The 27161-nt window shown below is 39.3% G+C and overlaps 1 protein-coding gene across 1 annotated transcript in view; it reads left to right on the plus strand.

Annotated features, from left to right (window-relative positions):
• Positions 1 to 27161, plus strand: part of LOC104496533 (matrilin-2-like) — a gene marked incomplete at its 5' end in the record, with an annotated part of 45312 nt that overhangs the window by 4304 nt on the left and 13847 nt on the right. Inside the window, 9 exons of the mRNA XM_010139665.1 lie at positions 165 to 287; positions 8142 to 8264; positions 14853 to 14975; positions 16375 to 16503; positions 18784 to 18903; positions 20986 to 21108; positions 23446 to 23568; positions 24420 to 24542; positions 24754 to 24876. Of these exons, the coding sequence (XP_010137967.1) occupies positions 165 to 287; positions 8142 to 8264; positions 14853 to 14975; positions 16375 to 16503; positions 18784 to 18903; positions 20986 to 21108; positions 23446 to 23568; positions 24420 to 24542; positions 24754 to 24876 (1110 nt within the window). The remainder of the gene's footprint in view (positions 1 to 164; positions 288 to 8141; positions 8265 to 14852; positions 14976 to 16374; positions 16504 to 18783; positions 18904 to 20985; positions 21109 to 23445; positions 23569 to 24419; positions 24543 to 24753; positions 24877 to 27161) is intronic.

Raw genomic sequence — 27161 nt, forward strand, 5'->3', positions numbered from 1 at the left:
GGGGTAAGACTTTCACTGACACAATATTGGCATGATCTGTGTTAAAAATGAGCTCATCTCTAAAGAGCTGTTCACAGCTTCCTGAAATATATTTTTGATTTACAGTCTACCTGTGCATTATCGAAGGTCAAAGAATTTCATATTCATGAAATTATGTTTTGTAGCTCAAGATCTTTGTTCTGTGGAGAAACATGCCTGTCAGCAGATTTGTGTGAACACACCTGGGTCTTACGTCTGTCAGTGTTATGAAGGGTATGAGCTTGATGCCAATGGGAAGAATTGTGTTGGTGAGTATGAGTTTAGCAATTCGCAGTTATCTCTTGACACAAACCAAAGGGAAATTCAATGTAAATAAATATCCAGACAATGATCCAGCTCTCTTCTCTCATATGAATAGTAGGTAACAAAGAATACATATTGGCATGTTTGTAGGCTTTTACTGATAATGAATGATGACTTGGGAAAGTTGTTCCAAATTTCACAGAGAAAGTAACATTGTTGTTTTGAAACAGAACACCAGATGTTTTATTCTAGATCCATGTAGGTGGCCTGCAATGTACTGGCATAATATATGTGACCATTAGAAAAGAAACAAACGAAGCCAGACAAACTCAGTAGCTCATCTTCAGAAAGAAGTTAGACATAGAAAAACTTGAAAGAGGACAATTTCTTGCCATTTCTCGCCATTTCTCACTTGGTTTTATGGTCATGCCGGGAGAGATGTCAAACTCTTTTTGCGTAGATGACTTTAAGGAAAGTTTAGTCCCCCTAAAGAACCCACTCGCATGTGCCTTGAATTTTTGCTATGGGCAGAAAAGATGCAAACATCAGCTCGAAGAATTACAACTTGAAAGAGTGAGTGTGGAAATACAATATAATAACTTTTTAGCACAAAACATACTTCCCCCTCTATTACCATGTAAGTATCTCACTCTTCTTCCCTGTTTATACACGTAAATACTTTCAGGATAATCTTTTTCACTAGCCTATTAGCCATCTTTTAAACTTTTCATTCCATGCTACATTTTGGGAAAATATTGACTTCTGGTATCCACCACAAAAAACCCCTAGTGAGTCCTTGAAAAAAAATCACCTTATTTGTTAGGTATTCTCTTCAGACGAGCACTTAAATGCATGCTTAATTTCAAACACATGCTGAAATCCCATGGAAGTGAATCCAAGTGAATTCTTGGCTCTAAATCCGCCACAGGCCACCACAGTGCTTTTGTCCAACAGCTTACTCTTTCTTGCCATTTTAAACAACTCTTAACATAACATAATCTGGCTCTTATTACCTTCACAGAGCTATTACCTTGCAGGATAATCCTGTTTTGAAATGCAAAATAGATGACAGTTTATGGAACTGAGCTTTGTGCTCGTAGTTTCACATGGGACACACAAATGAGGTTTTGAGGTTTTTTAGGCCTAGGATAACATACGCGGTTTTGTAGAACACTCACTCTGCGCTTACTCTTCAGAAGTGCTTCCGTTACTTGTAGCTTCATGATCTCAGTATAAGAGAGTTCAAACTTCTCAACACAGTTTATCCTCAGCATAATTTGGTCCCTAATAACGCCATTTTGAGAACCTGCTTTCTAAAGCTGAATTGTTTTGACAATGCAACTAATAATGGATATTTGGGCAAGAAGGTGCGTTAGATATTCTAGCCCACATTTCTACCTCTAACACTCCACAGAAGTTCATTCAATAACCTTAGCTAGTTGTCATGACCTTTACCCGTATTAGATAAATTAGATGTATTTCTCTGCTATTGATTTGACTATATCCTGAGTAAAAAAATCTGTGACTTCTATTGGTAGGTATTTAACCCCCAATCCTTTCCTACCATGTATTCTAATCTGAAGTAGTCATGTTTAGCTATTCATCAGCTGTTGTTACTGTTTTCATTAAGTTGAGAGGTCCTCTACTGCCCAAGATACTCTTACTGGGAAGGTAGCTGCTATAGCATCACAGGGATTCTTACAGTGGCACTTGTTTTTTGCCAGTTAACAATTTCTTTGTAAAGTCTGAAGAGTCCTGTTTGGAGGTGTGATACATCTTTAACATTTTTTTCCTGCCTCCTCACTGGCTCTCTTCTGAATGGAGAGATACAGGCCTATTATAAGTTCTATTGATGATTTGACTTGAAGCTTTCATATTCTCAATTATTTTCAATTTTTATTTTGTTTTCAATTTTATTTTTTCAAAATTATTGTGGCAGTGCAATCCCCCCTGACCTCGTCCACGAAGCTTGCACTACAGACAGGCCCTGCAGCAGACCCTCTGGGGATATTGGTGCCTTGGAGTCTAGGTTCCCTTAGCTGCATCCTGCCTGGGTTTCCTGAAAGTGACCACAGCAAACACTTGACCAGGGTATAAATGGAGCCCTGCCGGAGAACCGCTTTTGAGTTGATTCTCCTCAGAGCAACAGGTTGTGCAGTAGGAGACTCTCCCCTCGAGTCAGGATGCCGGCCGAGGACACTTCCCAGGACCACCCGCCTCGAGTCAGGACACCATCCAAGTGTAACTCCCTGGGATTGAGTGATCCTTACCCTGGCGTTGCTAAGCGACCCCCTTGGTATCTGTCACTAGGTGAGAGATTCTCCCTTTATATCAGTGAGCTGTGCACATTTTGGGTCATTCTTCCTTAGAATAGACTCCTTAGTGTTCATAAATTTGTTTTGCAGTAATAATTCCCAACTGACAACTGAACCTGTACAGTCAGAGTACCAGGCAAATTTGTTTGCACTAAATCCACATTTTTCAGATAGCTGCTGCTGTCTGTTTCGTGGGTGCCTCCACGACAATTCAGTTAGAGCATGGTTTCACTACGGTATGTTGCATTCTGTAGCTGTCTTTCCACTCCACTTGATTTCTATTAATTTATACCTAGTTTAGCAAAAAAAATGAACTCATGCTATTCATACCCCTGCAATAATGAGCAGTATTAATTGTGATTTAAAAGTACATTATTAGCACTACTGTATTTCAATTTCTTTGCATTTATTTGATCATTCAACATTTTCATTTCTTACTGATGCATGTGAATAGTTCAATGTATATTAATTATGTTTTACCTGTGTAGAACTTAGTCTCTCTACACTCCCTGAACAGGAAAAGATTCTCTGGATAATCTGCAGTTCTGATGCTAATTTGTCTGCAAATTCTATTTGCTGTCAGTCCCCAGAATTTGACTTTTAGCAATTTGAGATTTTTAAGGAATATGCTACTACCAAGAATGTACAGCTTCTGCAGATGTGATCACCAAAGAATAATCATCCTTGCTGGAAAATCTTGTAAAGGAAACTATGTATAATACTGAATCAGTTGTGATAACTCAGTTTTCATTACTCTTAAGCTAGTTAACCATTCCTTTCTGTGAAGTATTGATTATCAAATGAGCAGGATCAGAAGACAGACCTTGATGTACACATATACCAGAGACGACTGAGTACAATAATAGTTTTGCAAAAAGCAGTGACTTTGTTAAGATTACTCTCTCTTCCTCATCCAGAGAATGAAGAGAGAATTTCAGTAGGACGTACACATCGTGGTTCTCTCCAAAAGCCAAAGTTTTCTCTCCAAGACACAGAAGACTTCTAAACTTTTAATTCCAGCAGTACTAAATGAGAAAGTGCAGAAAACTCATTTCACAGGCACGTTTATTAAGTTCTCTTCCTCCTTTCTGATGGGGCAATTTCTCTGTTAAGGATCAAAGACAATACTAATTGCTTTATTTACATGTGTCAGCCAGTCACCTGAATGGTGATAATTAAACAAAATCTCACAACCAGCAGCTCACAACATATCCATTCAAAGTGACCACTGAATGGCCAGCCACTGAGTGTTTGCAACACACAGTTTATGGACAAATTCATAGACTAAACGATATTTGAAACTGTCTGCTCAGTGATAAGTATGGATGGCAGAGGACTATCACTTTGCCTTTTTAAACAGCTTTTCAAGTTAACTGCCCTCCTTTCACATGAACAAAATCCTGTCTAAGTTAAAGTTTGGTGGTAATGAGCCATTCTTTCTCCATCATGCTGCTGGACACTTATTCTCTCCACCTTCTTGGTGTTGCTGGACACACTGTCTTCTCTTTCCTGGCACTGGTGCCAGACTGTCTCTGTATTGCTGCAGCTGTTGGGTTTGAGATCTTTTCTCCAGGCAGTGGTTTGACTGCTGGCACCTCTGTGCAGTCCTGGCACCGCTAGATTTTTTTGCCTGCTTTCTAGGTTCTTGTGAATCTTCCATGAGTCTGCTCAACTCTTCTCCCACACTCTTTTTCATGCTCCTTATGCCTTTGCTTATTCTGTCTCCTTTCCTTCCTACCCTTTTCTTCTATCCTGCTCCTTAACTTACTTTATTTTCCTAATCCTGAATAATCTATATAAACATCATAGCAGTAAAATAACAATACAAGAGAAAGATGACCCATGCTGTCCACAATTCAGAAAGGGCAATGTAAGCGCCTGCAGTGTAGAACTGGTAACTCGAAGTAAAAGATGGCTCTCATCACTTACCAGCTAATCCCAAACAAGAAAAACAAGGTGGAACAAACATAGGGAGATTACAACTGAATTGATTGCCTGCTCACTTAAAAGGTCATTAATTCATCCTTTATCAGTGATCTGATTGAGGGAATCGAGTTCGATAAGTTTGTAGATGACACCAAGTTAGGCAGATGTGTCAACCTGCGTGGGGGTAGACAGGCTTTACAGAGGGATCTGGACAGGCTGGATGGATGGGCTGCGGCCAGTTGTGTAAAGGTCAACAAGGCCAAGTGCCGGGTACTGCGCTTGGATCACAACAACCCCCTGCAACGCTACAGGCTTGTGAAAGAGTGGCTAGAAAGCTGCCTGGTGGAAAAAGACCTGGGGTGTTTGTTCATAGCCGGCTGAATATGACCCAGCAGCATGCCTGGGTGGCCAAGAAGATCACCAGCATCCTGGCTTGTATCAGAAATAGTGTGGCCAGCAGGAGCAAGAATGTGATTGTCCTCCTGTACTCGGCACTGATGTGGCTGCACCTTGAACACTGTGTCTAGTTTTGGGCCCCTCACTACCAGAAGGACACTGAGATACTGGTGTGTGTCCAAAGAAGGGCAACAAAGCTGGTGAAGGGTCTAGAGCACAAGTCTTGTGAGGACCAGCTGAGGGAACTGTTCAGTCTGGAGAATAGGAGGCTGAGGGGAGACCTTCTCACTCTCTCTCACAATTCCCTGAATGGAGGTTGTAGCGAGGTGGGCGTCAGTCTGTTCTCCCAAGTAACAAGTGACAGGACAAGAGGAAATGGCCTCAAGTTGTGGCAGTGGAGGTTTAGGTTGGATATTAGGAAAAATTTTTTCACTGAAAGGGTTCTCAGGCATTGGAACAGGCTGCCCAGGGAGGTGGTGAAGTCCCTGTCTCTGGAGGTATTTAAAAGACATACAGATGTGGTGCTGAGGAACATGGCTTAGTGGTGACATGGCAGTGCTGGGTTAGTGGTTGGACTTGATCTTGAAGGCCTCTTCTGACCAAAATGATTCTGTGACTGGACATTAGGAAGCCTTTCTTTACTGAGAGGGTGGTCAAACAGTGTAACATGCTTCCTGGAGAGGTCACTGATGCCTGAAACCTATCAGTGTTTAAGAGGCATTTGGACAATGACCTTAATAACATGCTTTAACTTTTGGTCAACCCTGAAGTGGTGAAGCAGTTGGACTACATTATTATTTTACGTCCCTTAAAACCGGAACTATCCTACTCTATTCTATTCTCAACTTTATAGTCATTAGTTGGGCAGTTGCAGGTATTGTGGTAGAAATGAATTTTTTTACAGTTTTGTCAAGGGTTAGACTGGGCTGGCTCCAGACGAATGACAGTCACTCGCTATTAACTTCTTCCCCCTTACTCCTCCTTTCCCAAAGAGGGGAAGGGGAAAAGGAGCAAGGGAGGTAGTCCTATGGATTGGAAAAGAAAACTAAATCTGCTTTAATGAGAATAATAACAATAAAATGAAATATATACAAATATATACAATACCAATACCAAACCCAGCCCCCCTAATGGCAACTATGTCACCGTCACCACTGATGCTGGGGAAGCCCAGGCTGGGCTCAGCCGCAGACGGGAACCAGAGCTGGATTCTGGAACTGTATTCAGGGATGCATGGCCTGAGATCAAAGGCAGAAACAGACAGAGTCCTCCTCGGATGTCAGCCATTGAAGATGAGAAGAGAGCCAGAGAGGGCAAGACCCTCACCTTTATACCAAGGATGTCATCTGTGGGCTGGAACACCTTGTTGGTCAGTGTAGGGTCACCTGTCCTGTCCGCTCCTCCCCACAGGTGCAGCCTCTACCTTACTGCACCCCCACTGTGGCACAGGATTGAGCAGTGACCTTGGTCTGCACAGGAGCGAGTCTAAGCCAGAGCCTTTCTGCACACCAGTCCCTGGCAGTGACTGTGAACATCAAGTGTTATCACTGCTGGGAGCAGACACTGACTGCAAACATGTGCTATTAACTTCAGAAAGTGCCGTTACTTAGAAGAGACCGAGCTGGAAAGTAAAATCACTGAACAGAATGAGTTCTGTTCTAACAGAATCAGTTCTGTTCTAACTCAAACCAGGACAGGTTTAAATGCAGAGGAGTGATCCATATGGGTTTTTTTTCCAGATATGATGTTAGATAGAAAAAGATCATATGTCTTTGGCCTACTTATTTTTTAATGTGTCTTTAATAAAAACACTTGAAAATGTGCATGTGGTTAGAAGTAATTTAAGAGGAAAGCTGACAAACTGTATGACACATTATATCATTGAAATATATATTCAGTAAATATGTTTTTATATGAAGCTATTCAGGCTGGAAACAGGAATGCGCTTGCCAAGAAAACGGTCTCACATAGTAGCCAGTAAGTAATCTAATTTGACTTGATTAAACACAAATATTCTGAAGGGTTACAAGAAGCTCTTTCAAAGTAACTAAATCTATTATCCAATTTCCTGACGAGATAACCTTGACTAAAAATCTTAGGACACATGAGTATATGCATGATTTGCAAAGGCAGAACTATGGAAAAAAGAACTGATTTCATTAAAACAAATTACTGCCTCTTAAAACAATTTGGGAGGCTTGGCTGTACAAAGTAATGAAAAAATTTACTCAGCTGGCAAAGAAGGGAAACTTGTCTCATTAAATGTCTGTGTGAAGCTGAGCACATTACTGTCTTCTGCAGGAAGAATCAGGTAAACTTGCCTAATGCAGGCCTGGCAGCTCTTTGGGGACAGAACACCTGCTTTGTGACTTATCTTTAATTCTTTCTAAGACTTTCTTTGTGAAGAAACAGCTTAACCTGAAAAGAAATTAAAAAAAAAATCATTTAACTTCTTTAGCACTTTTGAATTGGCTTGACTGAGTAAACCCTAAAGTATTACCTTATTATCCTTTGGCAATCAATCTTGTAAATAAGGTTTTGTGTAATAAATGACTGGACTTATGAAGTAAGTGACGGGACCTGGCTGTGATGTTTTGTTTCTCTCATAGAAAAGGCATTATATAAACAAAATAGCAGTGGTATCAGCCTGAAGCTCTCAAGCTTCGTAGCTGCAGCTGCTTTGTACAGGATGCATCTGCAGCACATTAGAGGGAATGTCCTGTGACAGTACTTGGTGTAGAAGGTATTGCCGTGGGTCTCCTATATACTCAGGCTATGGGAACAGTTCTTGAGAACTAATAGAGCTGAGAAGGAACTAAGGAAAAGTAGAGCAATTCCAGGTCTGGAACTGAAGAGATAGAAGACAAAGCTAAATAAAACTTTGCTACACCCTGGTCTACAGCATAAACATCTGGACATGATGTTACTGACTGAGACATGGTTTCCAGATCTGAGAAAACGTGCTGAGAAGGCTCCTGACAATCCAACAGTTGGTAAATGTTCAAACGGTAGGATAAATGATTCAGGACCCATATCAAATCTGATTTACCAACTGGTATTGAAAGTGCAGTACTTTTTGCAGAAAGGCTCTTCAGGACAGAAATTATGGCAGCTTTTCCTTTTTTTATGTATCTATTGCATATAACTAGTACCATAATATCTAGGCATAATAGTTCTAATTTTGTTTTACTAATTGTACATGTTGATCTTGCTCTTTTTCAGTTGTAGACTACTGTGCTTTGGATAACCAAGGTTGCCAACATGAATGTGTTAACACTGAGGACTCCTATTACTGTAGATGCCACCCAGGGTTCATTTTAAATCCAGACGAAAGAACTTGCAGAAGTAAGTTGTGATAAGGTTTAATTATGAACAGTTTGTACTTCTGTCTTCCAGTCCTCAGCAGTAATACTCCCACTAGTCCTGGGAACGCTGAATAATGCATCAAGTATAGAAAAATGTTGGGAGTGCCCTGGAAACCAAATGTCTTGAGAGCAGTGCAAGTTGTTTTGGGGGTTAGTTTGGCTTTGGAGACAGGGGCTGAGGGTGGGGGTCACTCCTATGAACAGGAAGCTTTTAACATGAAACCAGGCTCCTATTCAACAGTAAAAGCCCAAAGCTTTGTCTTGCATAGTCTCTAATTATGCAGATTTTTCTGTTAGAATATCGTCTCCCTAGCTGGGTAAAGAAACAAGTCTATACAAGACAACATATAATCAGCTTGGTTTGTAAGAAGCTAAAATTAGAGTAGTTAATCAGAGGAAACACTGCAGCCTTAAATTTTCCCATAGATTTTTCTCAAGAGTGAATTCTTTGATAGTGTGCCAATGTCAGTATCTTCTACTGTGTTTTCCATCAGGTTACAGTATCTTCATGGCTTTCCATGATTGTTGTTTGTCAGTTTGATTGATACCAGGCTAAAAACTCCAAAAATTCCAGTTAGGAGTGTGCATAAAGCAGAGGGAACTGACAGACCAGAAATTGCTCTTGCCAAGGCTTCTCATAATTGGGAAAAGAAGCTAAAACCTCTACAGTGTTGAAAGTTGTAACTCACTTTCAGGAAACGTGAAAGGAAAACCTTAATGTCCCTTCCCTAGTTACCTGTCTTCATAAATACGGGCCTTGATAGAGAAATGTTTCTATTGTGTCTGTAAGCAAACGCCGTTAGTTTTCTTTAGTTTTAGGTGAGTGAAACTGCTGATGGCAGTGGTGAATTTAGCCCATATTATTGAATAATGTGTTCAAACATTCTTTCTCAAAAAATACATCAATATAGCATTGCATTTCTGTGCTTTTTAGAGCATTGTGGGCCCTTCAGACTTTATGATGAGAGACTATGTTAACCTATAGTTTGTATTGTGTATTATGCTTGGTATGTATTTCACTTAAATTTAACATTTAGAAAGAAAGCATCTAATCCAGGAGCTGTATATCTGACCTTATGATCAAGGAAAGGAGACACACACTTCTAGAAGGTGATTGCTTACAACTCTGACACACATTTGTATAAATGCCTGTATTTCCACTGAGTATGCAGAGAGCCTGGATGACCTGCCAGACTAGACACCTAATTTTTAGATGGTCAAAGTCAGGGGGTATGAATTTCCTGCCTCTCCAAGGGCCAGAGTACAGTTTGTTCTGGTTCTCGTTGCCTGTAGATTGTATGAACGCACCCGTTTGTCAAGTCTGTCAGCTAAGGGCTGGCTAAATTTTCTTAGACTTCCACATACATACATTTTAAAAATTTTACTATAGTGTGCTTTCCACTCCCCAAACACAAATTTTTTTGATTTCTTCAGTTTAAGAAAGTGGATTTTAAGCATTGTTTTTTCCCCCAGTTTGAACTGAATGAAGAACTTAAAATTGCGTAAACATGTTATATGTCTTGAGTGGGTTTTAGCTTTTGGTCTGACTTTATGAATTATTTTAACCTGTTTAAACTGCTGATCCACAGAATGCTAGAAGCTGAGAGAGTGTTCTGGCAAAGTAGTATTTCAGGCTTGTCCTGTCTCTACCCTCTGACTTTGGTGTCTATTGCTTGAGGCAGAACACTGGGCTATATAGACCATTAGTGTGAGCATGTGCTGCTGTCTTTATGTTGGAAACATGAAAGCTTTCAAAGGCTGGTTGGGCAGGATCTCTGGAAGTCATCTGCTCTAGCCTCCTGTTCAAAGTGGAACTGCCACAAAGTGTGGATTGAATCAGCTATGGTTTTGTCTAGTTGAGTTTCGGAAAGCTTCAATGTCCAGAGTCCACAATCTCTCTGGACAACCTGTTCCACTGCTGCACTATCCCTCTAGAGAAAAACATTTTCTGCATGTCCAATATGAATCACCCAAGCCACAGGTGGTGACCATTGTTCCTTGTTACATCATCTAACACTAATAAGAAGAGTTTAGCTCCATCACTTTTGTAATGAGCTAGAAGAAGTTATTGTAGGCTGCAGTTAGACGCCTTCCTTTTCACCAAACTCAGTAAGACCAGATTCCTCATGTTCTCTGCACAAATGACCTACTTATGTCCCAGAAGTAGGTCTTTGTTGGCCCCTATTTGCTTTAAATTGGGGAGAAGGGAAGACATTGTTCCAGAACTGGACAAAGCATGTCAAGTGCAGTATCCAGCTGGATGTGGCAATTCTTAATCCAGAACCTGACCTGCAGATTGACTTTCCAGCTTGACCGTGGCCTTGCCCTGCCACTGTGGACCTGCCCAGTGATGACTAGGCTATGTCAGATCCTGGCTGCCCTCACTAAGAGTGGCCACACCTCATCCTGACATGCCAACTGGCTTCCTGGCTTTACCTCATACCTGCCTCAGCAGCATGTGCTTGTCTGATGATCTGGACTTTCTGGTTAAACCTGGCTTATCATTTCCAGGCCTACCCTGCTCACCTTGCTTAGTTACTGCAGGGCAGTGTCTGTCTGACAAGACCCCTACCCTGCTGAGCTGTATTATCACCCTTGGCTCCTGGCTTTCCTTCCCTTAGGGAACAGCTGGACCATGCTCCTCTCTGACAGCACTTCCCAGTCTGTACAAACCTGTCCAATCCAGGTGTAGAAATTTGCATTTCTTCTTGCTGAACTGTCATAAGACACTTTCTGGTCCAATCATCAAGTTTATTGAGGTTCCTCTGTATCGAAGTTCTACTATTAGCTTTCAGTCACTGTCCCTAATTTAGTGTGATCCACAGATTTAGGGTCTGCTTTGTGTCATCATCTATGTCACTGATGATGATGATGAGCAATGTGACCCCCAGTACTGTCCCCTGTGATACGCTGGTTATTATCAGCAACCAGCCAGACATGAAGCCATTGATCACTATCCTTTGAGACTGGTGGCCTGGCAAATTTTCACTCCATCTAAGAGTTCTTCCTTCCAGCCTATGCTTCCTGAGCTTCCAAATGAGAATGCTGTGGGAGGCAGCATCAAGAACTTTACTAGTGCCAAGGTGTATTACATTCACCAATCTTCCCTTGTCCACAAATGCAATCATTTCATCATTGAAGGTGAATGGGTTTGCCAGGCATGGTTTGCCCTTGGTAAGTCCGTGTTGACTATTCCAAATAATCATCTTGTCCTTCACATATTTGGAAATTGATTCTGAGAGAATGTGCCCATGATCCTGTGACTGAAATGATGTGGATTGGTCTGTAGTTCCCTGGGTCTTTCTTCTTGCCTGTTTTTTTTTAAAGACGAGTGTTACATTAGTATTTTTTAGTTACCAGGGACCTCTCAAGTTCCCTGTGAATTTTCATATATGATAGTGGTGTCACATCACCTAGATCTTTCAGCACCCACGGGCAAATACCAGTCATCCCATGGGACAGTTTATATCCTGTTTCTCTAAACAATGTTGCTAGCCTCTCTCCTTCCTAAACTGTGTGGGTACACATGGAAATCTGGGAGCAGGCTTTGTCTGTGAAAACCAGAAATAAAAAAGGCATTATTCTTTTCAGCATTTTCCATATTATTCATCACAAGGTTGTTCCCCCAGCCAAAAAATCCACATTTTACATTGCTTTCTTTCTGCTACCAGCATAATTGTAGACTCCCTTCCTATTATCCTTAACATATCTCAGTAGTAATAGGTCCAGCTGGGCTTTGTTTTTGTCCCAAAGTCTCTAAGCAATGCTTTTATTCTTCTCTTTTTTTTCTGGTCCTTCTTTCTCCCTCTACTATTTTCCCTATTTTTGTATTAGTTCTCTAAGAAGCTGGTTGATCTTCTAAGCAGATTTTCCAGTACAATGGGATCATTTGTTCCTGAGCTATTAGCAAGTTTTCTTTAAAAATTCTCTAGCTCTCCTGGGCATCTTTTGTCTTCTTAGCTCTTTCCGAGAGGATTTTTTGTAGGAATTCCCTGAATAAGCTGAAATCTGAGCTTGTAAGATTTGTATGGAGTCCGAATTCTCCTCTTTCCCCTCCCAGCCTTCTGGATTGTGAACTCAGTCAACTCATGGTCACACCTCAAAAATCCGTGTTAGAGACCAAGCCTATGCAGAAACTTGAGTTGCCTGCATGATAATGTCTTATTCTGCCAGTAGGTGTTTATCTGGTTGAAATTTCCTGTGTGAACAAAAGCCTGTGAGTTGGAGACTTCTGCTGTTTGTAGAAAGCCTTATCCTTTTGGTCAGATGGGGTAACAGACTTCACCACCACATTCGTAGTGTCATTTCTCCTCTGATCTTGACCAGAAACTCTCAGCAGGCACATCTGTGGTTTCATGTTAGATCTCAGTGGACTGGAGGAGATCTTTAACCTGTAACACAGAAGTACACTGCTCCACAAGAGAGTGCAAGCTGAGAGCCAAGGATGGCTACAAGGTAAGCAGGGTCAGTAAACTCTGTGATAAGGCTTTTGGTCCCACAGTACCCAAAGAAGAATAATAAAACAGGTCTATGACAGTAACCTGCCTCAGCCAACAGTCCAGTGATCACCTGACAAGTCCATAGTGTCAAGAGAGGACTAAGGTAAATTCAGAAATCAAGTCAGCCAGTCAGCAGGTCAGGATCAGCAAAATGCCAGGCCAGGCACAGGCACATCCAGAACACAGGGTGAGAGCCTGACATTGCATGCAGCTCCCAAGCCAAGAGACAGCCACCACAGACAAGGCTTCTCACACCTCTGTGCATCTCTGCCATGTGAGTACTTTAAATTTGTTTAAGAGAGAAAATTCCACCGGGTTGTAATTGGGGAAAAATCACCAATGTGTGACTGGACATTAGTGTCATCCGCACATCCATATTGTGACTGGTAGATCATAGAGATTGATTCAGAAGGAGTAGTCAGGGAGGAATGAGCAAATAATATGTCAAATCATTCTCTTTCAAGATTCATGTCCTGAATCTAAGCATAAGTAAAACTTACTAAGCTGTTTTTCTTACACTTGATATTTTCTGAGACTTGCTAATAAAGCAAACTGCAAATGAAAGAACTATTTAGCTCTTAATGCTGTGAAAGTCAAGACAACATGAGAGCTCTTCAGAGCAAGTGTCCCCTAGCTCCCATATGTTATGAATTACACTCTCTTTGAGGCAGCATGAACAACATGAAGAAACAAACTTAGATCACTGGGTTTAAAATGTTTGTAAGCTTAGAACCTTTTATATAAATTTCTACAAATTTGGCTTACATACTGAACCTCGGGGATGATCACCAACTAGCCAAGACTCACACTCATGCCAGATCAGATCTGCATCAGCAAGCAGTCCTGGGCCTGGGACACCGGGTCCTGAGATCTCATGATTTATCTCATAATCCAGGCTTTCTTTTAAAAATTCTAAAGTAAGCTTTCATGCTCATGGCTCCAAAGAAAAGCTTTAAAATGTAAATGTTATCAGTATGGTCATGCATATCTGACAAATGTGTTCTCTGGGAATGACTCCAAACTTCTCAGAAGGAAGTGCAAAGAACATGGCCCATGAGGGCAACCCTACCAACACCAGCAGAGTACTCTATGTGTGGCTGGAAGAGAGCAGCCGATTTGGATTATTAGTGAGGCAGGCAGAGGACATTCCTAGCTACTCAGTTAACTATTGAGGAGAGACCTGTGCCACTCTTGCTGCTCCCCTCAAGAGGATGGATGGTAATTCCTGCTTGTTCTTAGCGGTGCCGAGCCTCAGCTGTTGTTCTTCAGGGAAGGCCCTTGTTTGACTTGTCAGTGGTTCTCATGAGCTGTAGCTAGTAGAAGCCTTCTGTTACCATCATTAATCTGGACTGTGTTAATGAAGCCCTGTGAAATGTGTTTTTAGTATTTCCAACATAATAGCCTCAAGGTTCTAACAAAGATAATAATAGATATTTTTCAAATTTTGTGGTCATCTTCAGAATCAGTTACCCAGGAAAAGTCTCTCTTCTGCACTTGAGTTAGCAAGGATTTGAGCAGGTATATGCAACACAGCACTGAGTAGATCCAGAAGCATACAGCTGTATTCCTCTGGTGCACACACGTGGCTTTATGGTTTCTGTTTATTCAGTGCACTCTTGAACAAACCATATTTTATAATTACTTTTTTAGTAAACAGGTAAAATATTCCTTTGTTATGTATATGCGTATGTGTGTATGCTGTCATAAAAAGCTTTGGTAAAGGAAGTGTTCTATAAATGTATGAAATGGAGTTCCTAGATGATAAAATAATTCTCTCAGGTTTTCTTAGAAAGTCACATTCCACTTTGTTTGTCCTGAAAAAATAGGTGGTTTATTACTGCTAAGGGCTTTAATCACATATAAAGGCTCAATTGCATTAGATGCAAGAACAGAACAGTATAGCAGATATGTGGGAAAAGGAAGACTTTCTTTTCATAGTTTAAAACAATATGGTAAGAAGTCAGAGTGGTGCCCAGGGAAAAAAAAAACCCTAAAGAAAAGAAAACAAAGTAAGTGGTTTTTTACCTAGCTTATTTCTGAGGAACTGACACAATTTTTTTCCCATTTAGGACCAGACTATTGTGCTCTTCAGGACCATGGCTGTGAACAAAAATGTGTTAATACAGATGATTCCTATTTTTGTCAATGCCAAGAAGGGTTTAGACTTAATCCAGATAAGAAAACATGCAAAAGTGAGTAATCCTTTGGACATAATAAAGTTCATCTGCTTTTATTTCTTAAACCTGCTGTGAATGGTTTCCCTTCTGAAAGGAAGAAAGTTTTCTCTGTAATTAAGGTTGAAACAAATGTTTCTTTATAAACTTGAATTTTAACTGAGCCAGTCATGCTGGGAAGATATAGTTTGCTGTTTTGTAGACTGGATTTTATATTAGACGCTTTCTGAAGAGATTTATAGAAACCTGAAGGAATAATATAGGAACCAGAGTTGCTCAAAAACAAGAAGTTTGTTAGTTTTTTGAAATTTTCTGACCTTATCTTCTGGTGACATATACAGCTTAAAAAAAAAAATTCACCTTGCTTTGCCCAGTTGGTTTGGCCAACAGATGTATTTCGTTAGCTTGATAGGTAACATAGCTCTTAAAAAAGTCATATAGGACAGTTTCCTAAAAATATTGTAAAAAACAGCCTCAGCAATGTCAGGATTCTAAACCAAACACATACTATTTACAATGACTTTCATGCTACAGCTTTTCTTGAGTGAGGGCCTGGAATCACAGCAGATTTTTAATTTATTGATGTTCAAGTTTGAGGAGATTATATCCAGCAAAATGGACTAGCCTGATCTGGTGACTCAGTTCTTTTGGGAAGAGAATTGTACTGCTGTTATTTTATTAATAATAAGCTTGCCTGTAGCAACATAATTACATTTCTAGATGGTTATAAAATTTGTCTGATTTTGGAACTGTATTTTGTTTCATTCTTAGAGATGCATTCTCACAAAACATCTTTGTCTACAGCGTGCCATTTTTACAGCAATCAATGCTATTCTGGTTTTTATTATCTATAGGCTATTTTAATACATTCAGGTTTTCATAGACTGGATGTGCCTTGGTGAGTATAGGAGCAAAAGAACAGCACTGAGTACAATATTTATTGCCAAAAATGTAATTACGCGTTAAAGGCAAATGGTAATTCCCATTTGGCATATTTTTCCAAAAATGGATTTGGCTGTGATGTTCCCAGGATTAAGTTTGTATTCCAAATCTTGTTATAACAAGGCTCATTTTAGATAAGCTTGTAAAATAAAGCAGAATATTTGCATATATGCCCTCTTTCTCTTCCTCCGGGAGAACATGTCAGTGGTGACTAGCACCAGGCATTCCTCCTTCACCACGGTGCATGACTTCTGATGGCTACAGGAGCAGGTCTATGGAATTCCAAGTGAAGTCTTCTTGCATAGCCAAGTATTTGCAGTCCGCTCTGAGATCCTCAGCTCACTATCAGTCAGCTTTAATAGGTGTCCAAAGCACAAAATCCAGTATTATTTTTAAAAAGTCATATTTTCTAAGCCATTTTATTTCAGAAACAGTGATGGCTGGCTTGATTTCTTCACTATTTTTCTCTCCACAGAAGTAAACTTCTGTGCTTTAGATCGGCATGACTATGACCATGAATGTGTTAACATGGAAGAATCATTTGTGTGCAAATGTCATCCTGGATACACCCAACAACGTGATGGCAATACGTGCAGAAATAAGAGTGTCTCATGAACTGCAGAGACTAGTTACTGCAGTAGGGCGAGGTGTGAACAGAATAAAAAAATGCGCCTGGGTCCCTTTCGGGTTCTTCCTGAGCTATGCAAACCTATGTTACTGTAAAGTCCACCACGAGCCAGGCCTAGTGAAGTAATGCTTAGTGAGATCCCTGATCCAACAGAGAACTAAAGCATCATCTTCTCCAGTAAGTGTTCAGCCAAGGCATCTAATGGAAAGGCAGTGCTTAGTGTTGGACATCATTGCTATGGGCTGTGTAAACAGCAGAACTCCTGGTGCTGATGTATGCTGATACGTGGAGATACATAGAGCCTTCCCCCTTCTGTATGTTTACACTTTCAGTGATCTGTTTGATGAAATGTCCTTTTTTATTAAGAGTATTACTAAATGAAGTATCACTGTTGCACTAGAAAAACCCAGCAACATTGCCCACTTGATATCACCCAGTCCTTAGAAGGTACTTTTATTGCAGAGAGCCATTTTGCACATCATCAAAAATATTTTCCCCTGATGTACTTATGACATATTTTTCCAAAGGAACACTCAGTCACTGAAATTTATCAAAGGTTGATAGGCCAGGGAATAATTATTTTTAAATAAACTGTTTGTGATAAAGCCATGTTTAAGGGAATTTGGACGTGTTGCAAGAGCTCTGAACTTTTTAACAATTATGGTTCTAGGCTATGGCGAGTTGAATATCTAAAAATTAATATATCACAAGGCACTCATTGTTTTTAAAAATATTGAGCCCTCCCATGCTTACTTTTTTTTTTTTCTGTGTGTGTAATGAAGCAACATGATGACCAAATTTACAGATAGGCTAATTTCTGAAGCCTGGTAATTAGCAGCTTTGTAATTATTCCACTCTCTGAAAGCATGTGTTAACAGAGCATAAGAACCCAAAGAATTTAAATATTAAAATTCAAGTTAGTGTGGATCTTTGTATTGTGAAAGACAGTGACAGACAGCTGCCATTTTTCATAGAGAATACTTGGGGATGGGGGTGAAGAGCTATTTTATTTTCCACATTTTTTGTGTGCTCTGAGAAATTACACAAGCCTCTTCATGATGATGTAAACTCTTGGAAAAAGGAGAATGTTTCAGCTGGAACTTGCTTTAGGCTAGTAAAAACTGACACCTCGCTTCACTTGTTCAAACCAACCTTATCTCTATCTATGTATAATGGTAAATCTGGACCCATTACTGGAAATTGGTTGCTTAGTTAAATAAACAAATAAACAGCAATATTTAGAACTAAGTAATTTTATATTAAGTACTTTTTTTATGTAAACCAAACATGCCTGTTCACATCTTTAAATGATTTGCAGAGAGATATGAGACTGTTGGGATCTGAGGGAACTCCACTACTTTTAATTAAGTTAAGCTAAAGTGATTTGGGCCTATATAACTAAAAATAGCCATTAACAAATCCACAATAAAATATTATGAGTATAAAGCTTTTTTCCTAAAATGTGCTTTTTCTATACTACAGTCAGCAGATTACATAGTACTTCCTCAAGTGCACGTATCTCACCCTTCTGCTTTACTGTCCATTCTGTGAGAACTATAATTTTTAAACCTAATTCACACCGCTCTCTCCCTTCTCCCACCCTTCATCTTTCACACAGCCAGTTGCATACAAGACTAAAAAAATATTCCATTTTATCTTACTTGGAATAGGAATAGGAAAATCAAAAAAAAGGAACGTATTAAGACACTGTGACACTCATAATTTCTATCTTTCCCCCACTAGCCTTTAACTGCTCGAACTTGTTGGTAGGTTTAAATTGGGGGTATCTCATCCTTTTGAAGAAGAATTTGCTGTTTATGAAATAATCTGAAAGCCATAATTTCTATTTGAAGAGTTACTAATATTCTCACTTTCTCTCTGAGTAAATTTTATCGTGAACAAAAGAGAGTCTTGCTTTTTAAAGAAAGCAAGCATGATTCTGCAGGTAAGACCAGGTGAGACTTCAAGGTTCTCCCTTCACTCGACTTTGCATGTTGACTTCTTGTTGTGATTTTTGGCAAGAGAGATCTGCACTTCATCAAGTTTGTTACCTGCCAAGTCAGGCTGATGTGTTCATTTCTCTTAGGTGTTGTTAATTAACTCAGGTAACTCAAATAGGTGGGGTTACTGCATAAATATAAGATGTACTGATCTTTTTCCCTTGCTCTGGAAAGGCATTATGTACTACAGTGTCACAGTGTTTGTTTCTAAGGCTCCAATGTGATTTCTTCAATTGTTAACACAAATCAATAGGAGTGGACCACTGTGCTGAAAGTGATCATGGCTGTGAGCAACTGTGCCTAAATACTGACACCTCCTATGTCTGTCAGTGCTCTGAAGGATTTGTCATCAATGAGGACCTAAAAACTTGCACACGTAAGTCCTCTGAGAACCTCCTTAATCTCAGCTCACCTGGGAATGGTTTCTGTTTTCATGCAGGGAAGAGGACACGCTTTCAATTTATTCTTACAGTCTGCATTTTGGTAATACTTTAATAATGATTTGAAAGCAGAAACAGACAGAAAAGGGACTAAAGGATACTTGTCAAGATAACTGTAAATCCTCACATATTCAGAAATGTTTAGGAAGATCTGTTCATCCTCAGGTGTTGAGGACAGTTTTCAGTCACTTAACAAATAATGTGCCTGACTGACAGGTCATCTTAACAGCAGTGTCCCCCAGGCAAACTGCATCAGCTTACCTGGGCCAGGGGGAGAAATGAGAGTCCCACACTGAGCTTCACATTTCACATGGGAACCCTTAGTAAGTGAAGAAAAGTTGTCCTGACAGCTCCCCACCCTTTATAAACCTAATGATCATTGAGAATCATTGCAGTTTCATAAACAGCCAAATTGCCTCCTTCACTGGAAAAGTATTATTTAGAAAGGATCAGGAAAAGAGGAATGTGAATGCATTTTGCCTGTTGACTTTTCCTGGAACTCTTTGATGAGAGGGTTTTGGCCACTTTTTCTACAGGTTTTGGAGGTGCATTATTTTTCAAGCATGTTGAGTGTTGGAGCAGCTCAAGAGCTTACTCCTTTTCTTGCACTCAGGCAACACAGTTTTAACAGAAGTCAAACTGCAAATGCTGAGTCACAAAAATGATCCAGGGAGGAGTGAGGCAAATCAGCAAAGGCAATTGGTCTTTAACCTTATCTTTGCCTCCACAGTAACCTTTTTAGCCCCATCCAATAGCTTGATAGACTTTGTTTCTGTCTGCCACTGCTGAAAGGGACAGACAGTAATGCAAAAGCAGAACTAGTGTACACGTATAGTCTACTAGAAACAATTTATCTAAACTGGAAATTTAGGAACAGCCAAACTATGGAGTTTTATCAACTTGCAAATGGAAAATACGTTTTTCTTTGCAATGAAAAGAAGTGGGTTTTGTACTCTTGGGTTATTTTCCTGTAGGCAGTGCTTGGAGACCTATCAGCAGTATTAAAACAGTGCTGAGGCCCCTGGAATCCCTCTGTGCAATGAAACTGAGCCCTTTGGAATAGCAATTCTTCTTGGCAGCATATCCCTCTCCTGATAGATGTTTAGGAAAGGGATTTCCCCCATTCCGGAGCTCCAGATGAGTTGTTGAAACCTCATGGACATTCTCAGGCTATCATGAAAAGAGTTTCAGCAGTTCGGGATTTCCTGAATGAGCAGTTGAATGGAAGGGATTAACGTTTAACATATACCACTCCTAATGGGAAAACATCTGGGAATTATAATTCTTGAGTCATATACACAGGCACAAGTATCTTAAGACAGCTGTGGGAACACCTGAATGGTAAACACATTTCTACTCTGACAACTAATTAAAAAAAAAAAAAAAGAGTGATGCTCTGTGTGTAGCAAATAGACGGTAGCAAGTGCTGCCTGCAGGATCCTAGGGATCTTATGTCTTTGTGTTACAGAGAAGAAACACTTTCAAAATTTGAGGTGAAAAATGGACCATATTTGTCACTTGCAATTTTTTGCAAAAGTCTGAATAGTATAAGCCAAAGCCCCTGAGGTTTTCTTGCTGCCAGAGCAGCTGGGTTAGGCACACAAGTGAGTTCTGGGGACTGCCACCTTCACATCAGGTCATTTAGAGAGAGTGTTTGACAAAGAATATTCACAAAGTTGCTTTTATGTCTTTGGCACTCTTCTTATATAAAATCATTGCTAAAGTGTTTTGTTTTCAGTTTTTTGAATTCAATTTGTAAGTACTGAGACGCATGCTCTGGGCTATGTTAAGCATAGGAAAGTACGATATCTCATCTTTGCCTAAAGCAACCAAATGGAAGTATACCTCTTACATTTTATTGAAGCTGTATGTATATTATCAGATAAGGAACTCTATTATTGTTTAAGGAGTTCAGTGTATTTATATTTACTTGCTTATGTGCCATTCAAATAATAGAGTTGAAAAATAATTGATTCATTATTTGCTAATTTTTTAAATAACTTCATCTGCTCCTCCAGGAATTGACTACTGTGCTCTGAGTTATCATGGCTGTGAACATTTGTGTGTAAATGGCGACAGATCTTATACTTGTCAGTGTTTTGAAGGATACAGGCTTCGTAACGATGGGAAAACATGTAAACGTAAGTTACTCAGCAACTCAGATTTTTATTACACACATAGAAGAAATGTATGAGATAGGATTTGATTGCCCAGATGTTGCTGTCCACTTAAATGCTGTCATTTTAAATGCTCGAGGATTCCAGAAGTTTCCCCTTTTCTGTCATATTTGCCAGCAGTGTGTCAATATCTTGGATGTGCTAAGGCATCTAAAGTGTTACTGGATGCATACTTTCACGCACCTGTATCACGCCCTAAATGTCTCTGCCATTTAAAACACAGCCCTGAAATTGGACAGTTGTGAATCCAAAACTGTTTTATTCTGACTTACTTCCTTATATGGGACAACTGTAATTTTCTTCTCAAATCAAGGCAAAAATATGTAAAGTTTCTAAAGTCTTATATAGCATAAAGCTTACAATATTATTAACGGAAAATTCATTTTGTCCAGCATGGGACAAGGATGATTGCAAAAGGGAATAATTGCATTACACATTTGGCTACACTATGCAGATATCAAGAAAAAATTCCTTGCAAATTTTTCTCCTTTTTTATAGCTTTGATCACTAACCAAAGAATAATAATGAATAAGTCTCTGAAAGATACACAGACATAAGATATTTCATAACTGTAATCCAAATAATATCCATAGATCTCATCAACATCTGCTGTTAAAAAACAGCAAAAAAAAATTAGTCATCGGGATATTACCATAGAAATGAAAAGCTCCTTATTCTCACTTTGTGTATCACAGCACCACCCTGATTCGTTACTGGGTACATACAGAGAGAAATTCTGCTTGTCTCAAAAAGTACTGACACTCTAAAAGCAAGCGTTCTGTCCATGCAGAAGTCCAGAGGGACCTAGATAGATTGGAGCATTGGGCTATGATTAATGGGATGAGATTTAACAAGTCCAAATGCTGGATTCTGCACCTGGGATGGAGTAACGCTGGGCACAAGTATAAACTGGGAGAGGAGCAGCTGAAGAGCAGCCCTGCAGAAAGGGATCTGGGGGTGCTGCTCGACAGCAGGCTCAGCGTGAGTCAGCAGCGTGTCCTGGCAGCCAAGAGGGAAAACTGCATCCTGGGGAGCATCAAACACAGTGTAACCAGCCGGTCAAAAGTGGTGACTGTGCCACTGCGTCCAGCATTGGTGCAGCCTCACCTTGAGCACTGTGTGCAGTTCTGGGACCCACGAATAAAGAAGGATGTGAAGGTCCTTGAACGCGTCCAGAGGGGGCAACAAAGCTGGAAGGAACGTCCTATGAGGAGCAAGTAAGGATTTGGGGATTGTATAATCAGAAGAAAAGGAGGTTGAGGGGTGACCTCCTTGCTCTCTACAGCTTCCTGAGGAGGGAAGTGGAGAGGGAGGTGCTGATCTCTTCTCTCTGTTATCCAGTGATAGGATGGGAGGAAATGGTTCAAAGCTGCATCAGGGGAGGTTCTGACTGGACATTAGGAAGCCTTCCTTTACTGGGAAGATGATCAAACACTGGAACAGGCTTTTTAGAGAGATGGTCGATGCCTGAAGCCTGTCAGCGTTTAAGAGGCATTTAGATAATGACCTTAATAACATTTTGGTCAACCCTGAAGTGGTGAGGCAGTTGGACTAGATGATTGCTGTATGTTCCTTCCAACTGAAACATTCTATTCTATTCTAAATCTTTGAGGGAAATAAAGAGTGTGGGAAGAAAGTGAACGCAAGGTGTTTATCTAACATTAATTAATAGATAGTATTTTATTTTATTTTTAAATATAAATTGCATCTAAATTCTGTATCAGAAAACCCCACTGAACATCTGCTTGCCCATTTATAGCTGAAGATTTTCCAGAGTTTCACAGCAGGATTGTACAATTTGTTTTTCTCACTACCCTTCAATACTGCATAGACCGAACTTCCATAATCCTATTTTACTGAAAAATGTCAAACACCTTCTGAACTGCTTAAGCACAGAGGAAAAATAATCATAACTATTTCAGGTTTGAGCAGCTCCGTTACTGAAGATAAAAAGATGATAGAAAGATCCATTTCTCACCAGAAAGTTTACCTGAAATGTGGATGTGTGTTTCAGATGCCTTTGGAAATCCCTGTGGGTCGCTCATCTGCATGCTGGGGACACATGAAATTCTACAAACTCTAGACTGGAAGAGTGCAATTTTCTTTAATAGTAAGGTTGTAAAATTAGCAGGACAAAGATGCACCTTTTTGTTACAACATATAAAACCAGCAGGTGGTATAAATGTTTTGCAGGATTGAATCCAGCATGCTAGCAAGGATAACCTTCAGTACCTGGGAATTGTAAGGCTTTGAACATCTTGCCCTTAACAAACACATTTTTATCTTTTAAATTTTTCCCAGGTAAAAATGTCTGCAAATCAGTCAACCATGGCTGTGAGCATATTTGTGTTAGTGCTGACAACTCCTACACCTGCAAGTGTCGTGAGGGATTCGTATTGAGAGAAGATGGCAAGACATGCAGAAGTGAGTGATCGGTATCTATTGAACCTCTTTGCATGTGCATAAGGCAAGGGAAGAAAGGGTTTTTTCACTTCTAACTGGAAAAAACACTCCTTTTGATATCTACATTTTATAAACATGTTTTCATTCAAACCTATATTTATATCAATTATTCCCAAGGTGGGACATCTGCAAATCAGTCAGGCATAGCTGTGAGAATATTTGTGTTACTGGAGATGACTCGTGTGTTTGCAAGTGTCATGAGGGTTTTCTGCTGAGAGAAGATGGGAAAACATGCAGAAGTACTCTGATAATTACTCATAGGCTTTTTTCTACAGTATGTAGATTTGTGGAAGTGTTCTAACAAATACAACAACAGTTTACTGGTATAATATAGGAGTAGTGTTCTTATACCTGCCAGAAGCATGTAAGAGACTGTGTGGGCAGAAATAGTGTTTAATAGCCAAACTGATAGGACTGGAAATAGAAAAGACTCACAATTTTTCAGGTATCATCAAGAGTTAGAAGTGTTTGATGCCTAAATTTTTTGTCCATTTCTTCCAATGATATCAGAAGACCTGATAAAAGCTATTACTTCTTCCTGCATGATACATGCACTGTAGATGTGCTTTAACCAAGTGTCATCAACTGTTCTCAGATACAGACATTTGCGGTTCAGTTGACCATGGCTGTGAACATGTGTGTGTTAATGCTGATGAGTCATATATTTGCCAGTGCTATGAGGGATTTGCACTAAGGGAAGATGGAAAAACATGTAGAAGTAAGTATCCTCATCTTTAATAGAAAATTTCCTTCATAACCTGTCCATGCTGGTATTAGTTTCAAATACCTGCAACCTTGTTTTTCTTTTCCAGATAAAGACGTTTGCAATTCTGTTGACCATGGCTGTGAGCATGTTTGTGTGAATACTGATGGTTCATACATTTGCCAGTGCTATGAGGATTTTGTATTGAGGGAAGATAAGAAAACATGCAAAAGTAAGTTATTTTATGTTACTGTATTTTTCGTACTACGAGGTCTACTGAAGAAACATACTGTGTTAGAAGTAGGTCTTCTTATAGGGGGTTTTGCCTGATGAAAAGGAGGATAAATTCTTTATTTACTAGGAACTTACTGCTTTTAGTCTTTAAACTTTTGGAAATGTTCTCATCATCAAACCGTAGTAAATAAAATCTAAATTATTCCTAGATAAGGACATCTGCAAATCACTCAGTCATGGCTGCGAACATCTTTGTGTTAATAATGATGATTCATATACTTGCCAATGCCATGATGGATTTGTTCTAAAGCAAGATGGGAAAACATGCAGAAGTAAGTAGCTTATGAATAAAAGAAGGAATTTATTTTTTCTTTTATTAGGAGATTATTCACTGATTCATAGTGGTCAGAACAGGATATTGTTCTCTATAGATCATAAGACTTCTATGAATTAATTATTGTTTGAACTAAAAATACATTTCAGAAAATAAGCCAATTTTAAGGTTTGAATGTAGCTTTTAAAACGTGGACTTCATTTCTAGATTGAGTATGTTGAGTTTTAATCTTGAGCATAGGATGTTGCTGCATTTTACTTTGAGGGGTTGAAGTTCTACTTGCCACCGTGTTCCGTGTATATTCATGCAGATCATGACTTAACCTGTTCATTAACTTAACCTCTTAGCATGTTCTTTTGTAAATTATAAGCAGGTGAAACTCCTTCAGGCTCTTTATATGTTTTCTAGTATTTTCATAAGTCTCTTCTTGCTCCCCTAAAATCTCTGCTATTTATCAGCATCCTTGTGGGGGCACCAACATGGTACAGTATGTAATAGGAGACATCTATCTTTTTTTATCTTTTATTTCAATGTATCTTTTTTTTTATGACCAAAGACAGCATTATTCCGTGACCAAAATATTCTGCTAGTCCTTGTGTTCAGTTAGTTATCCACCATGATCAGTCACACCAGTGTCTTATATCCTTTCACTACAGCCTTCATTCTTTGTTTCTAAATGTATACACTTAGTTCTGGCTTTTATAAAATACATATGATTTGCTGTTATCCAGATTGCGAAAAGATTCATGTCTCCTTCGTGTCATATCAGCAGCTGCTCAACAGTTATTTTCCATTCTTTCAAAACCTACAGACTTTGTCAGTGATATTTTGTATTTTCTTTTGGGTTGTTCATGTAAGTTAATGTAGTAGAGGAGCAGGGCAAATTCTTGGAAGAAAAGCCACTTGATGTTCCCCCATTTACAATTCATTCTGAAGACCTCTCTAGGCAGCATTAAGCTATATAGTGTTGCTTCTGTAGCCTGTTAATAAAAACAAAGACTGCTGCCTTACTGAATGCTGCATAGCATGAACAGCATGAGCTTTATGAACCAGCCCCATAATCAATTAACAAGATACTTACCTAGTTTTCCAGGATCTATTTTTCCATAACACCAAGCTGATTGATATTAATTCTCTTATGATTTTACTCTGAATCATGTTCCACATTAACTATTGCATTATTTTAATGCAGATCAATGTCAAGCTGACAGGCTAGCAGTGAACTACTCATCCTTTTCAAACACTGAAACAATGTTATTTTTTCAGCATGTGTGCATACACTGGGGATGGGGACTGCTCACTGTTTTGGGGCTTCCTTGGAGTTCTAGGAGTTATACTGACAAATGACACTAAGCATTCAAGGTGTTCTTCAGCCAGCTCTTCTAGAGCTCCTCACTGTGAGTTATCTGGAGATACTGATTTAGAAACATGGGTGTTCAGTAGGTGCTGTGTGACCTACTTCTCAGACGATGAAACTCTTCAACAACATCATCCTTAGCCAGGTTCATAAGTTCAGATCTGAACACGCTAAATATTTTCAACATTTCCGCATTAAGATTGGCAATTCTACCATTTCTGTCTATTAATTAACCACACATTTTTGTTCCTAAGAGTCTTTAAATAATTTACTTGTACTACTCTTATTTTGTTGGCCATGCACCCCCATGTCCTCTATCTTATTATTTCAGTGTTTTCAAATTCCTAGTATTTTCATGTTCAGTAAATACTGTGAATGTTCCTTTCTTTCAATCATTATTCAAATCTTATAACTCTTTTCAGTTTCAATTTCTAAATTAGGTTGCTTTTTTAACTACTCTGGCATTCTTTTTAGATTATGGGACTACATTTTTCGGGGGTATCTAGTAAAATAACCTTATATAGTGCAATTGTTCACTTCTTCTATTATTCTTTTTCTTAAATATACCCACCCCCATCCCAAAATACTCTGGCTCATGTTTGCTTTCGGCTATGTAAAATTCATTCTGTTGAAGTAATAGCTGTGTCTGCGCTGGTTTGTATTTGATTTGGTTTATAAACCAAAAAAGTGTCTGAGTTCTACAGAGCTGTGTATAAGCAAATGTTAATTTGTACTTAGATGGTAATTTCTCCTTTATCTGCTATAATGGGATCCAGTTTAGATTGCCATGTCTCAAATGTAATGCTTGTTGAGTTAGAATATTGTCCTCTGTAGTATTTGGAATTTTAATATTGGCATCGTGAGAGCTCCGGGTAATTTGGCTCGGATTGAAGTTCTTGTAAAAATGTATGTTTTTCTTCCCTAAA

Source organism: Buceros rhinoceros, unplaced genomic scaffold, assembly GCF_000710305.1.
Source record: "Buceros rhinoceros silvestris isolate BGI_N320 unplaced genomic scaffold, ASM71030v1 scaffold5637, whole genome shotgun sequence".
Taxonomy (NCBI): Eukaryota; Metazoa; Chordata; class Aves; order Bucerotiformes; family Bucerotidae; genus Buceros; species Buceros rhinoceros.